Raw genomic sequence first — 15,709 nt, 5'->3', positions numbered from 1 at the left:
ATCAGTTTAATACTGATGTTTTCCCTAAATTCTTCATTTTAACATGTGGCAGGACCCCTCTGATTTTACTAGCCAACTTTTTTTTAATTGTTTGGGTGTTAAACCAATAGGTGGCACTGGTTAAGCATATTAGAAGTCAAGATGCAGGGTATTTTATAAAATGACACTGTAAAATTTGGCCACTATAATTTTTTTTTTAATTTAAAAATATAAAAATATATAATTTTTAAAATGCAGGTTGCATATGTACACCTATGGTATATGTGGTTTTTACATTTGTCATCTTACTGATCTGACAACATGGAACATTTCAGAGAAAACCATGCCTCATTTTAAGTCAGGTACTGTTTGATTTGGGGCTAAAAAAGAAGAGGTAATTGCTGCAACTAGAAGTTTTAGGCTTATAATTATACCCTACATTTTGAATCCTGCCTAGTTATGTCTTTTGTTTTGAAAGTGTGTTTGTTTAAGTGTTCTTGTGTAGATCACAAATTTGTAATCACATCCTGTCATTTCTTCCTGCTTGAGAGACACATTTCAGAATTACTTACCATCTTAATGTTATTTTTCATTATTTCTTCTGACTTTCATGACAAGCAGAAATTCCTTTGGGCTGAAATGCTTAGTTCAGTCTTGTATTTATATTCTTTTAAGAACGGAGAAGGTTGGGTCACGTAGACTTTGTGCACTCTCATGTGAGCGCTCCGACCATCAGGCGGAGTGAGGACATGCAGCTGTGTTACATCACAGTAACATTGCAGTGTTTTGCTAATCAGAATTCATTTGGATGGTTAGCTGTTTGTGAGGTTTAGTTGAATTAGTGAATGGTCTTCAGTCTGTCCAGTTTCTTATTTGCCTTCCAGAGAGCGAGTAGAGACCTCAAGGTTGGCATTGTTCTTTGGGGAAGGGACACTGGGAGAATTGACCCAGACCAACCTGTTCCCATTCCTGATCTACCTAATCTCGGGAAGCTTTGGATGCCTATTCCAATGCTCTCTCCTCACAGAAACTCCAAGGGAAGTAAATGACAACAGTGTCTATGGGGTTCATTTTCTAGGAAGGCAAGGGTAGTAGGGAGCTCAAGTCTTTTTTCTCCTCTCTTACCTGCTACATGATTCAAACCCACTTATTGCTTGCAAAATGCTCTGAGATGAAAGGCACTCTAGAAATGAAAATGACTTATTATTTTGGTATTCAGTGACAAATTTTCCATAATATTTAGGGACATATAACCTCCTAGTATTCAAATTTTTTAGTAGCACGGGTGATGCACAATGCTGTTGTGCATTATCAATGAAAAGGGCAGTTTAAAAGGAATAATTCAGTTGAACAGTCATATGAGTCAAGAACGTACTAACATTAAGAGGCTTGGCAGCCATGTCTTACTTGGCACTGCTGCTAAGTAATTAAAGTGCAGAAATTCTCACTGCAGTTAATAGACAATGGTTATGAAACACCCACTTTTTAAATATTGCAATGCATTAAAACAAATCCTATGGCAAGAATCTGTTCTACCCTTCTATCCAATCTAAGCTTTTAGAAAACTTAGAGAAAGCAAATAGCTGGGTGGACATGCATTCAGGACTAGATCAGTTCACTGCTCATCCAGGGCTTTCATAGTTGCACAAGAGACTCCAACATTATGTGTTAATAAATGTAATGGTGTGAATTGGGCAGGAGACTATGGCAACAGAGAAGTGAGCTGAAAGAATGAGGTGTAAACCCCCAGCTAGTGTCTGTCCTGACCCACTGCAAAGCACAAGAACACCAAGAATGGAGGAGGTGGTACAGAAATTGTTTCTTCCATGTGTACAAGGAGCTGCTCTTTCTTGGGTGACTGCCTGAAGATGACACCTGTAGACAGCTCTCTGACCCCATATGACATTCATTTCTGTGTGCCTTGAACATCTGCAAGAGCAGCTTTTTTCTTTTTTTTTTTTCTTTTTTTTTTCTGCCTGGGTTCTTCCAGGTTCAGCTTCCTGCCTCAGCTTGTTATGTCAGTCAACAATTTTCCCGCTGGCTCTCCCAAGCTGCATATTGCAATGTTCCTCTGTCAGTCAAAGACTGGCAGGGCAAACACCCTGCCTGCTTAGGATTTTCCTCTGCTTGAAGGCCTTAGCTTGCATCATGCATGGGTACAGTTACTCACAGGTCACTTTTCCATGAATAGATTGTCAACTTGAATGTGCTGCTCCTTGGAGCGTGGTGGAGTGGGATTCTCTGTCCCCATATTGGCACCTCCTTTGCAACACATGGTAGGAGAATGGGGCTGAGCAATCCCTGTTCAGCTGCATCAAGCCTTGGCTGAGTCAATGTGTGACTGCAACCCACATACGTGAAAACAGCCATTCCCATCACCGTGTCTGAACTCAGACCAGTACAGCACCAGTAGGACCATAAACTACTTGGTCTTAGGACAGACTAAATGGTACTTGGAAATGGGCAATTTCCATCAGGCCCATATTAACTCTTTCTGTTCATTTGCATATACATTTTGAAATTTTCTTCAACAGGGCTGTGTTCCATGACTTATTTTATCCCAGAGATTAATGTTTGGCAATTCTTTGTAAATGCACATCATCTGTTTACTAACACTTGAGTGAAAAACGTACTTGCTCTACTAAAATAAAATAAGTGACTTTAATAGCAGAACAGCTTGTGTTTGAAGGTCAGACTTTGGCATGGGAATAGTTCATGCTGAGAAGCAGCACCTCGTCATTCTCTAATGGAAACTGGCAGTGATTTGACTGAGCTACAAGCCTTCAGAAATCACACTGCACACAAACAGTTGTATTTATTGGGCAGGAGAAAGGATGTAGATGGATCTGTGACTAATTCGGTCCAGTCCTCAGGATTGCCGTGGGGTGCACGAGGAGAAGGAGGGTGCACTGACACTGCCAATCATTTCAAAGTGGGCAGGACAGACAGCATGGTTATGGAATGGCTTAGGAGGCAACCATATGCAAGAGATGGCTCTTGTATGGAAGATGTGCACTCAGCAAGTCACTGTCTTGTGGGTTGGGCTTTCTTTAAATATTTTAAATACAAATTTAGGGTTGGGGGAGGTTTTTAAGTTTTCTCTTATGTTTTTTCAGATGTAGTTTCATTCCCACAGTTTATTGTGAACTGTTTGTATTTCTGAGTATTAGAATTAACATTAAGAGATGTAGAAAGCTCATCTCACAACTACTGTCTCGTTTTTGCTGCTAGAAGAATGTAACTTAGTTAATGTGCTCATCTGCAGCAGCAGCCTGGAAGGTGGAATTTGCCTGTGTGATGTTGTTAGAACTGCCAGCTTCACAGATTTGCTGTCACTTTAAATCAAGTTAGATTATATTTAATTAAACCACTTTATCTGCCATCCATACTAATTACCAGGGTTCATCTTAACTATATACACTTCTGTTTCCTTAAAGTTTCAAAGTTTATTTCAAATACAGAAATTCTTAAAATTTATTGATACAAGCACCAGACTCAAATTCCAATTAGATAAGCACACTCCATTAGATATGGGGGTAGAAATAAAAACACAAAATGAGTATGCCAAGTGTCTTATCCCCAACTACAATTCTAGTTGAAGGAATGTTTTATCTATTTCGTTTTTAAGATATTACAAAGTAGCACTACTCCTGCAGTGTATTGTTTCATTTTCTGAACAAGACTCTACATGTTAAGCTGCAGGGAACAGCACGTAGTTCTAAAACTAGAGCCAGTGGGGTTCTGCAGTATAAATCCTATGGGCATAAACAAAAGTAGGAGAACATAGTTTTATCTATTGTAAACCTCAGGCAAAATATTTCCCATTTATCATTTAATTATGTTTATTCTTAAATTCCGCTTTTTTTCCAATACTTCTTTTGTTGTTGTTGTTGTTGTTCCTGCAACTTAGCCTATTTTATATGCCTATTAAGGCCATTCTGTCTGCTGTCACATTTAAGTAACTGCAAACAAAACTGTGGGTTGTTGCTTCCTAAATAACTAAGATATAGTCATGATTGATTTTCATTTAGAAAGATAAGAACCATTTTGGTTTATCTCTCTGTAGTAAGTTGGTTTTCGACACAGTTAATTCTACTTGATCATGAAGATATGATACTCTGTGTTTTCATAAACTTGCATGCCAAAATTAATCTGTGTTAAGGCAAAGAAAATAGTCTTCTATCACTGATTGATCTAAGGGTCCCAGTTACTGTGAAGATAAAAAAAATGAAGTATTTAAAATAAAGCAAACTACACATTTGGCTTTTATCACAAGGTACAGAAACACCATTTCTTTGGAGCCAAAATAGTATTGCTGTGTTGGCATCATGCAACCCTCTGACTAATTAGCCTTGTTAGCTGTGTACTACATTCTGCAAGGAAAGGATGACTTAGACACTACAGTATGAGAGAAAATTAATGACTGTGGATCCTAAGGAGGGAGCAAGTCATCCATCCCTTTTATGTACTAATGCAGGCAGCTCTGAGCTGAGAGTGCTGGCTTTTTCAGTCCATTCGTAATATTTGTAGGATGTGTCTGTATCTGCAAGTGAAGTGAATCTCTTGATCATCACTATCTAGTACACTTTGACTCACATCATAGGGGGGTCTTGGTGTGCACGAAATTGATTCCTTTTTGATTAAAAACAGGTACATAACTCCTGGTTCTCACCAGGAGCATTCAAAATGTTTGTGAGGGTTGAGCTCAATGTAAAGTAAAATGCCCTGAAAAACATATGACATGGACGTTGGGTCCTTGGCACCATCTATTTAACTCTACAGCTTTGCTCCCACTAGCCCGGACAAGAGCAAGTCTTCCCAGGCAGTGTACAAGCTGCCTGGACAACTAAGCCAACCCTGAAAGTTCTCCTGAGGATCACTGCAGGTCGAAGGGGGTATTCAGGTCAGGTCACTTGGGCTAACCTCCCTCCTGAAGTGCTGTCAACAGAAACTTGGTCAACCATGAACTTGTCTAGTTGACTCTTGAAGAGCTCCAAGGACAGAGGAGCTTCTCCAGGTGTCCAGCCTGAACTTCCAAGATATAATATGTTATGGTTGTTTTTGTTGTACTCTCTGGCATGAAGAGCTTGGCTCCATCCTCTTTGTAAATGCAATAATTGTGGGCTGCATTGGTTCTCTCTTACACTCTTTACTGGACTAACCATGCCCAGACCCCTCTATCTCTCTGTGTAGGCCATTGTAGGCCCCTCTATCTCTCTGCTTTTGGTCTCTGTCTCAGTAGCCTCTGCAGCTTCCTCCCCATCCTCCTGATCTGGGATGCCCAGAGCTGTGCACAGTGTCCAGACTGGGTATATAAGAGCTCTACACTTTAGATTTAGGGTCTCGCCTTGTGTGGTGTATGGACAGTCAAATGGAAAGCTGGTCATGTAGCCAGGACTTTAATGCTTCTTGGACCATTGTCAGAACACATAAGCATAGTATATTTTAAAACATGAAAGCAAAAATACATTGTATTACATTATTCCGCTTAGAGGGCATGCTTTCTGAAAGTGTCTGACTTTCTTCCACGTCAAAAGTTTGTGAAGGAAGAACTGTGGTAATTCAGATAACTTTAATTTAACCTGACTGTACTTTTGAGCCTTTTGGTATAGAATTTTTTACCTTGATGAAGATTTTAGAAGAAATAATTCTCTGGATGTTTATAGATTACTTTCTGTTTCTGAAAATAAGTGGTAATTATGCCATACATTTGGGTAATATTTCCAAGATACACTGAAATAGTGAGAAGGATATTATTAGTTTAGTGTAATAAATTAAATTACATTTCACACTTTCCTAGATTTTTTTAGATACAAGCATTATAAATCTGTGACCATGATTATATGAACAGACATCTGACTCAGGTATATCAGCTGTGGCTCTGTTTGTGGCTCTAAAACATTGTTAGATTTGCATGTATGTATCTTATTTGCAACAATATGGAAAATATCAAATCAGTTGTAAACTATTGTTTTGTTTCAGTGCAGTTACACAAATAATGTGTTACCTGCAGTAGATGTTCTCTATCATTCATAAGTTAACACTTCATTTTTCATCACATGGCACTCAGAGCTAGAGGTTTACAACAGTTATGTTCTATTTTGGGAAATAACTTAGCAACAGAGCTATCTCTGTATGGTCTCAACTCAGTTACAACATAGCAAAATCCATCACATATCATAGTCTTGTGAAAGAGAATAAAATTTATTATCTGTACAAGATTTCACTACTAACCAACTTTACTTCATATTTGACCATATGTGCAAGTGGTATGTTTTATATAAATGTGTTCAGATTAACTTGGATGTACTGAACTTAATAATAATTTTGGTGTCATTGCCATACTGTACTTCATTATCAAAACATGTCATTTTGCAGGGTAAGAATAACATGATATCAGAACTGAGTACTTGGTATTATAGGAGGAATCACCTGGCAAAAGATAAATAATGATATTAATGATATATAATGGTTTTAAGGTACTATTAGATTAAAGATGGTGAGGAAAGTGATACATTTGAGACAATGTTGTTAGCTCCCGTTACTGATTTATTTCTAAGTATTGAGATCCTTTTCATCTTTGATATAATTCTTTTTTCCATGTGCTTCTTATTTGTAAAATTCAGCTTTCTGGAAACTAAATAGAAGTCAAAACAATAAAGAAATTCTGACTGCTGAATTACAAAGTGAATTCAGCTCCACTGAATTGTAATGCACTGCAACATTAAAATGTGTATAAAGCATAATTTTGACACATAAAACACATTTATGTGATTTTACTTGTATTGTTGCACATGCTAACATTTCCATGTGTTGGTGCAACATACAGTTTGGGGATTAGATCCCAAAACTTGATTTTCATTACTGCTCTGTGTATGTTAACGGTTCATTTTTGAGTGAAAAACCTGTATCCCTGACTGAAAGAAGAGTTTATATAAATATTGTTAACAGCATCTTTTTCCACAACACAGATACAATAGCAGAAAGGAGGGCCCTAAGAGAACATGTGTATCCTAAGCTGAGAGAATTCTGCAGAGAAAACTATGGCCTGGAATTTCAGGTAGGTTTCGTTGCATTGAATCTTGCATTACTTTATCTTGAAATTAATTCTATTTAGAAACAGATAACATTTTAAAATATCATTGGAAAAATAGAAAATTACAAAAACTTTATTTCACAGAACCACACGCAAAATGTTTGGGGTTGGAAGAGACCCCTGGAGGTTGTCTGGTCCATTCTCCCTGCTAAAGCAGGTTCACCTGGAGCAGGTTGCATAGGATTGCATCCAGATAGGCTTTGAATATCTCCAGGGAAGAGGACTCCACACCCTCCTGGCCAGCCCATTCCAGTGCACTGTCACCCTCACAATAAAGAAGTTCTGCCTGATATTTAGGTGGAGCTCGCTGTGGACCAATTTCTGCCCATTGACTCTTGTCCTATTGCTTGGCACTACCAAGAAGAGCCTGGCTACTTCCTCTTGACACCCACCTTTATGTTATTTGTGTGCTTGGATAAAATCTCCTCTCCTTTGTGTCTTCTCCAGGCTAAACAGGCCTAGATCTCTCAGCCTTTGATGTACTTAAATTATTTTACAAGCAGATTTGAGGTAAATTCTGAATAGATGAAAAAACACCACCTCTATTTTAGATATTCAGAGTATATAAGAAGACATAATGTTACATCTGAATGACTGTGTTGTGTTTCTAGAAACCATACTTGTTGTTTTTCTAGAAACTATATTTAAGTTCTACTGTAATGTGGAAAATAATTTAACCAGGTGAATACCGAAGCTGATTACCAAAATAAATTGAACATGGTGCATTTTTATTGTGATTAGGTACTATGGAATTTGCTTCCTTTAATGTCAACTGTAGCATTCCCATTACTTCAGAAAGTTTGTGTTTTCCTTTGTGCTATGAGAGACACAGACCCATGCACATCTTTGGCAAGAGCCATTTGGCAATAAAAAGAATTGTATTTGATTTAAAACAGTTGTGTTTGGCCTCACTGGTGCTTTAAATCAGGCATGTCCTAATTCACAGTCCCTTATATGTCAGCAGGCCTGAACTGTTTCTCTGCTAACAGCTTGTGATGTTGTAAAAATGCTCTTCAGTTTTCAAAAAATTCTGGCTCTGCATCCACAAGTTTTCTTTGCATACTTAGTGACCCCAAAAATCCATCTCTCCAGAGTGTAGCTTAGCTGGAAACAGCTAATGCCTTTTATGCAACATCCTGTTCCTCCCAGTGTATTATTCTTGATGCACATGCAGATGGTTTTTAATCAAAATAACAAGTTCTTAAATTACAATATTTGGTTTTAATTCCCTGAGTCACAGTGGAGTTGCTGAATCTGCATGGTGATAAATTCCAGTGATTTTTGATTATGGCTATAAAAGAATTTTATGTGAAGGTCCTAGCTCATCAGCTGATTGGCAAGTCCCAGCTGCAGTGGTACATGAAAAGAATAGCAAGAGATATTTAAATAATATTTTTCTTGTATTACTACCAAGTGATATTCATAGAAAATATCCACCTGTCATTTCTGTTATCTTTGAGGAGACATCTTGGTGTGGGAAATGTCTCTTCCAAGTAGATCATAATCCCCTAAATTCTTTGTGAGAGGACACATGTCTTTTTCAAAGAGATTTTAACGTAGTCTTCAGGGGAGAAATATTTAAGTTTACTCTAGCTGATATTCATGGAAGCAAATTCTTTTATTATATAGCTTCAACACCAGGAGCATCTTTATGTGATATGAGGTCTGAAAGACAGCTCTACTGACACAGTTCATAAAGCTGTTAGAAAGCTATCACATATCTGTGGAAGAAAAGTAGGAAAATGTACAGAAATAACCAAGGAAAAGTAATAAAGCTTTTGAAAGAGACTCGGAGGTAGAATTTACTAAGACTTTTTTTTCTTATTCCAATCCTGATACACTAAATTTCTGAGGCTAGCATGCAAAATCAAGACTACAGTTTTTAGTGGAGTGCTAAAGTATTATGTAATTATCAGATACAGGGGTAAATTTACATTTCTCTTTACAGAGCAGAGCACATAACTTTTCTTCCTTATATGTAATCTTCAAACAAGAATTACCTCACATGTGACTATTACAAATGCACTACTCAGGACACCCTCTACCTAATAAATCGTGACCCAAATGAAAAGCACTTGACTGCATGTATTACTCCAAGTCTCACTGAGTCACCTGAATTGTTTCTGTTGAGGTGTCATCAATCTGGTGGGAACAGCTCCTGAATATAATTACCATATGAGTGGAAGCAGAACTGACTATATTCCATCACACTATGAATTTGTTAGCTTGATGGCCTTTTGTTTTTTTCATTGTATCAGAAAATATTTCAGGAAAAGACACACTTATTGGCTAAGAAAGCAAATAAGCTGAGATAAAGTCTTCCAGAGTGCATGGAGGTTTTGACCTGAAATACAGTACTTTTACAGGAGAGGATGGAGAGGTTAAAGAAAGTGGTTGTAATTGAAAATTTTGGGAGGATAGCCCAACATAGTTAATTAGCAGTGTGCACTTTTCTTCTTCAAAACAATGAACTGCTTCAAATAATTTTCAACAAGATATATATGCTAGAAGGAAAGTAGAATTTTGCATGAATGAAATTTTTAGTTCTTTTTTAAACTCTTGGAAGTGATAAAAATAAAATACAGTAATTTCACAACCATAAGGCGCACCGGTATATAAGGCACACCTCCAGGAGTCGGCAAATTTCGCAACTTTGTACATTATATAAGGCACATCGGACTATGAGGCGCACTTTTTTTTTTTCCATGAGGATCCGTGCCGTGTGCAACAAAGTAACAAAGTAGTAAAGCCTCCCTGCCCACGCTGCTCCCGACACCTGGGGCCACTCCCCGTCTCCCTGCCAGCACTGCTCCTGGCGCTTGGGGCCGCCCCCCGCCTCCCTGCCCACGCTGCTCCTGGTGCCTGGGGCTGCTCCCCGCCACCCTGCCCGCACTGCTCCTGGTGCCTGGGGCCCTGGGGCCGCCCGCAACCACCCCCACCATCGCTACTTGGCACTCCCGCGGCACCGCCCCCCCTCATGGCTCTCACTTCCGGTTTGGCAGATTTCTCAACTTTGTCCGTTATATAAGGCACACTGGACTATAAGGCGCACTTCCGGCTTCGGACCAAAATTTTAGTCAAAAGGGTGCATCTTATAGTCATGAAATTACTGTAGTGTTATCTCCTAAGCAAAATCTGTGAAACTGTAGGATTAGTAGGACAAAAGCTAAAGTAAGCAAAAGGAAACACTGAATTATGAATGAAGAGTCTCCTGTTGGGTGACTAGCGTGGAACTGAACTTTCAGAGGGCACTAGCTGTCATATAACCTTGGTAGCCTTACTGAAAGTTTGAGTGAGTGTTTGTCACACAGCTTTTCAAAGCATAAGTAAAATCATACTTCATAATCAGATATAATTGTCTCCTTGTTCCATTTCTTTAATTTTGTAAATCCTATTTGTTTTAGTTAGCATAATGAGCAACTGATGAGACCTTACTGTGAAATTCTTGGTGTCTTCAGAGGTTTGTTCAGTGAAATATTTCCTCTTCAAAGTTTTATCATGTTAAGATACTGTGCACCAAAACTGTTACCCCATAAAATAACAGCTACGGTGCCCCTACGATTATCTGGTACTCTAGGGAGTTTCCTCTTCACATTTACAGAATTAATGTGATTTCTGAACAGTTAATTAAAATAGAAATTGCTTTCACGTTTCAGAAGAACCTCAGCAGTACAATAAATTCATTCAACAAGTAATTAAAACGTTTTTTGCTGTGTTCTAAGATCTGTATCTGAAGGATTTTATAATGAGAATATTTAAGCTTTATCATACATCATGCAAGTAATCAGACAGATGAATACAATGTGACGTTCGATAATAAAGTTGTTTTAATAAATAACCGACAGTAGAGAAGAAGAAGGGAGCCCTTTATTTCCTAATGAGACTAAAAGAAAAAGAGCAGAAATCTGTGCAAGTGAGCAAAATAGGAAGGTTATTTGAAATGCAGTTTTGTAGAGCAGAAAATACATGTTCCAGCAGAATTTTGCAACAGAGTTTCTGTAAAAAATAAAGGTATTGAGTGTATTTTCTTGGCAGTGTAAGCTACACTTATACTGCCAAGAAAACACACTCAATATCTTTATTTGCACTCAGTGCGTTGCATACCTGGGTTTTTTCACTCATCATGAGTCACACAGGACACTACCTGTCATGTTTAGCAACAATGTGCCTACTCCAGCAGACACTGATATGAGTCACAAACTTTTAAGGCAGAAATAATCAATGAGACTACTGGTAATGCAATTTCACATAGACATAAATAGCTCTGGGATTTGGTCTTAAACTTTGGTATTGGTAGGAGAAATTTCCCAAGAAGATTAACCAGCTGTAAACTGCTGAAATTTGGTTTTACTTCAACTCATTATTAGTTCTTATATTAAATCTTAAGGCTAATTTTATAAACTGTTTGGACAACAGCTAATTTTATTTTTCTATTTCTTGCAGAGTGTTTCCACAGAACAAACAATATTAAAATAAACTGTAATTTTGTAATATTTTCATGTATTAATACAATTTTAGTTGGTTTTTTAAACTACCCATTTGGACTTTTTTTTGTTAAAGTTACAAACAAGATGTTAAACATCAGTAGTAAATGTGAGAAAGTAGACTGTACCATGAGTTTTGTTCCAAAAGTAATTCATACATATGATCACTATCTTTTTGAATTTGATTTCCCACTGTAAGTATTCAGCCTTTTAGTTAAAATACATAATGAAATCACAGGTCATCACTTAATTTGTTCAAATAAGTATAACGCGAATAGTTTCTTCCAGGAGTGTGTTTGCAACTAATTAGGGTTACAAACTGAGTCTGTAGCTAAATATGAAAGGCCTGACAGCCAGCTCTGTGCCACTGCATATCTCTGCAATCTCTGCTTCCAAGGTACAAAAATCAGCTAGCAAAGGAAGTATGATAATGTAAAACCATTCCTATTCTTTCTTTTGAGCCATGTGCACAGGATGAGTTATATCCTGTGGATACAAGCGACACTGGCTGTCACTGGTCTTGACTGTGATCCCCAGTGAGATTCCCATTAATTTTCATGGAGCTGGGAATTTTTTCAATTCTTTTGTCATTATTCTTACCTATCCATTATATGCAATCTAGTAGCAGATAAAGGACTACTTCAAATCAAGATCTTGTCATGCTAATCTCCATAAGACTATGAAATGAGAGACTGGCCCAGGAGGGTCTCTCTGGGAGGGACAGTAAGAGGCTGGAATTCTCATTTGTATGAGGAAACCCTGCCAGTCTGTAAGGACTGGTGTAGACCTCACTGCTTTTTACCTCGCTGAAGAGCAAAGCTTAGTGCACAGGATGTTGCCAAAGCTAATTTTTAATTTGATTGGTAGAAAGAGCATGTGATAAGTGACTATGTTGCACACTGTTTGTACTGTTTTCCAGGTCATAGACTTGTACTGGGGAGTTGAAGCAGACGAATGGGACAGTCCTGAGCTGCAAAAGACTCGCATGAAGCTGCTTGAAGATTGCTTGAAAAGTTCTGCAGGTCCATGTTTTGTTGTGGGTATAAAAATAATGTTTTACTTTACAAGAAAAATATAACGTTATCTATCCTAACATGCATGATTCAGTAACAAATGCATGATTTTCTTCTTTCTAAACTACTTTATATTCATTGCTGTGCATTTGCTATGCAAATATTTCCCTATGCAGCTCTGTAGATAAATACTGATTACTCAGTATTAGTGGAGAGGAAAGAAGGATCTTTAATGATGAGTCCTCATAGCAAGATGGGTATGACTGTACAACTATCACAACAGAACTATTGACAATTTGTTTAAGGAGGCCACAGTTAATTAATTCTTGGTACCTCTCACACATGCATCTTCAGCTGGCCTAGAAAGACTTACAAAAAAGCAGCAGCAAAGAACTGTCTGCTCTGATCAGCATTCGCTGGTTCATGTAATAAACCCAGGACAATTTAGGATGCCTGGTATCAGAGGGTGAAAAGACTGGAGGTCAGTGACAACCTGAGGAGGCTCTATGATAAACTGATATGCAACTGATTGTGCTCGCCATCGTCACTTGCTAGACTTCAATGCAAAACAGTCTTAAGATCATGCCTTCACTATGCCAAATTTTCTTTTCTATGATATATTTGCCAAGAAAATACTTTACAAAAGTTGCAAAGTTTTCTCCTTTATAGCTAAGTGTAGCTAAGTCAACTCTAATTCTTAGTCTTGTCATGATAAGACAGAGCAAAAACTTCAAATCCTTGATTATTTTCTTTAAGGGAGGAATGTTAAAGATTTTGTGAACTGAAACCACAGAATCCAGTGGGATGGAAGGGATACAAAACATTGCCTGCTGTGAAGGCTGGAGATCACATCTGTCCATGCCAAAGATTAGACAAGGAAGAACCTGTAGCATGTGTCATCCTGTACTTCTATCACACTTCTAATTAAAACCATCTCTCTGGCTCTTACTCCTTCACCTGTTTGTCTCACTTTCTTATTTAGCTTCAGAGCCCTGCAGAGCAAAGCCTTTGCCATACGATCCCAGCATCCGGAGTACAGAGTCTGGGCTGGGTTTGGTGCTGTCATGACACTGTTTTTCACAAGCACACACTGACCCAGATCTCTAGAGAGTTTGGGTAGCTTTCATCTTGTGTGACTATATTTAGTTTTCTGGGTTTATTTTTCTACTTTCTATCTTCCCTTTGATGAGCTGGAACAGAAAGGCATGGAGTTTTTCATGTAGCAGCACCCAGTGTCCTTAGACATGGATTTGTAAAATCTCTGATAGTGGAGGAAACCTTGTCATGTACTGTTGCTGCATATTTTAGCAGCTCAGAATCTTGAAGCTTTTAAGAACTGACTGCCTGATATTGTTACTAAAGAAATCAAGGCAAACCAGAATTTTTAAACAGAATGAAACAGTTAGCAAAGAGGTTGCAGTGAGCCAATGACTTAAATATTTATTTCAAGGTTTTCGAGTATGGGCCAAAGTAGTAGCTCTCCCCAGTGGCTAGACTGGCAAAACCTCAGAAATCTATTTATGCATATTTGTTTTTTGCTCTGCTGTACCATAGTGAGATGGAGTTTATTTCATTTACAACAAAAATTGAAGATGATTCTACTCCAACAAGCATAATTATTTTTAATTTATAGTAACATAATGAAATATTGACTTTGGCACTGAAGGCTTTGGGCAACTTGCCATTTCTTGAGAAAGTTCTGTAAAATGTGCCACTTCTTTTCAGCTAGTAGATTTTTTTTGTTGGTTTTTTATTATTATTATTTGGGCTTTTTTTTAGTTATCAATTACCACTTTTTGAATTGAGATACAGATCTGAGATTAAATGGAACTGTTCAGAATTAGCTACTTGGTATATATTGATTATAGAAAGTGTTTCTTTATGGTAATTTTTGCCTGTATTGTGATATTGGGTGGAGAGAAAATGAAATTCAGTCCTTAAATTAGTGCAGTGAATAAGTTGGAAGCCCCAAGCTTTTCTCCAAATATGAAGCAACAAAATCAAAAGTAACATATTCATAAGCACAAGGAGGAGACAGTTCTGAAAAAAAAATGCAAAACTAATTTCCTGTAAACACTGACTTTGGGAACATACAGTTCTTCCCTTAACTGCTGCCTGACTTATCTATTAATACTTTAGTCAGTTAAGAGTGAGGGAAGTTATTTGGATTTTGGTTAGGCTCTGATTTTTTATTAGATTGGGGTTTTTGTTTGGGGTTTATTTATGCTGTATAAAATCAGTGCCTGTTATATTATCATTTAAATACTCATAGCTTTTACTCTAGCTACAGACCTACCATGCTATTTTTAATCTACAGAATAATTTATGAGACTCATATATGAGGGGAAAATAGTTTTCATACAAAATTTATGCAGAAATATTGTCTTTGGAAACTACATGGGAAGATTGAAATGCAGTGCATTTATTGAATTGTGAACTGCTTAAATTCTACATTCCACAACAATACCAAAGAAAGAATGCATTCAGTGCATCACTGGAACCTTTACATTTGCATACATCCTGCAAATTATAACACGTAGGTGCTTTTCCATCTGCATAGCACCACACAGTCTCTGCCAGAACTGCTGTCCTCACATGACTATGTCCTGAAAAATTGTAAAAAGAAAAAGAGAAATGGAAATTAAATGTCAGTCTGTTACCTGTAAAGGTTTGCTCAATTAATGCTTGGGATTGTACAAACCTTAAAGGTTATCGCTACCTATCATTGAAAACATCTGGGCCAAAGAATAGTGAAAACATTCTCTACCTACTCTGAACAGTAACTGGAATTTACATGAGCCCTCTCAAATTGCTGGCAGCCAGTTCTTACTTTGAACCTGTTAATGGCATCCATAACCAGTTATCTTCCTTGTTTGCTGATGGAGAACAGATTATCTCTTAGAAATACAAGAATCACCAAACATGGTCTCACCATGTTCTCAAGGGTTGCCACATCTAAACTGATCTAACCTGAGCTCTTGCATCAGCCCTTGTGTTTTCAGTGGTCTGCTGAGGTACCCCATAGAGTATTTCTGAAGCTCCTCTTTCCACTGACCTACTGAGGATGTATAAAAACTCTTTTCTGTACTTGCAGTCCAGGGCAAGGGCAGGAGGAAGCAATGACAGGCCTGAATTCA

The 15,709-nt window shown here is 37.8% G+C and overlaps 1 protein-coding gene across 1 annotated transcript in view; it reads left to right on the top strand.

Moving 5' to 3' along the window:
* Positions 1 to 15,709, top strand: part of NWD2 (NACHT and WD repeat domain containing 2) — a 53,491-nt gene that overhangs the window by 13,607 nt on the left and 24,175 nt on the right. Inside the window, exons 2-3 of the mRNA XM_033060165.1 lie at positions 6,951 to 7,039; positions 12,479 to 12,595. Coding sequence (XP_032916056.1) covers positions 6,951 to 7,039; positions 12,479 to 12,595 — 206 coding nt within the window. The remainder of the gene's footprint in view (positions 1 to 6,950; positions 7,040 to 12,478; positions 12,596 to 15,709) is intronic.

The sequence above is a fragment of the Catharus ustulatus genome, chromosome 5, assembly GCF_009819885.2.
Source record: "Catharus ustulatus isolate bCatUst1 chromosome 5, bCatUst1.pri.v2, whole genome shotgun sequence".
In the NCBI taxonomy this organism is placed as follows: domain Eukaryota; kingdom Metazoa; phylum Chordata; class Aves; order Passeriformes; family Turdidae; genus Catharus; species Catharus ustulatus.
This window is presented reverse-complemented; position numbering and strand designations above follow the sequence as displayed.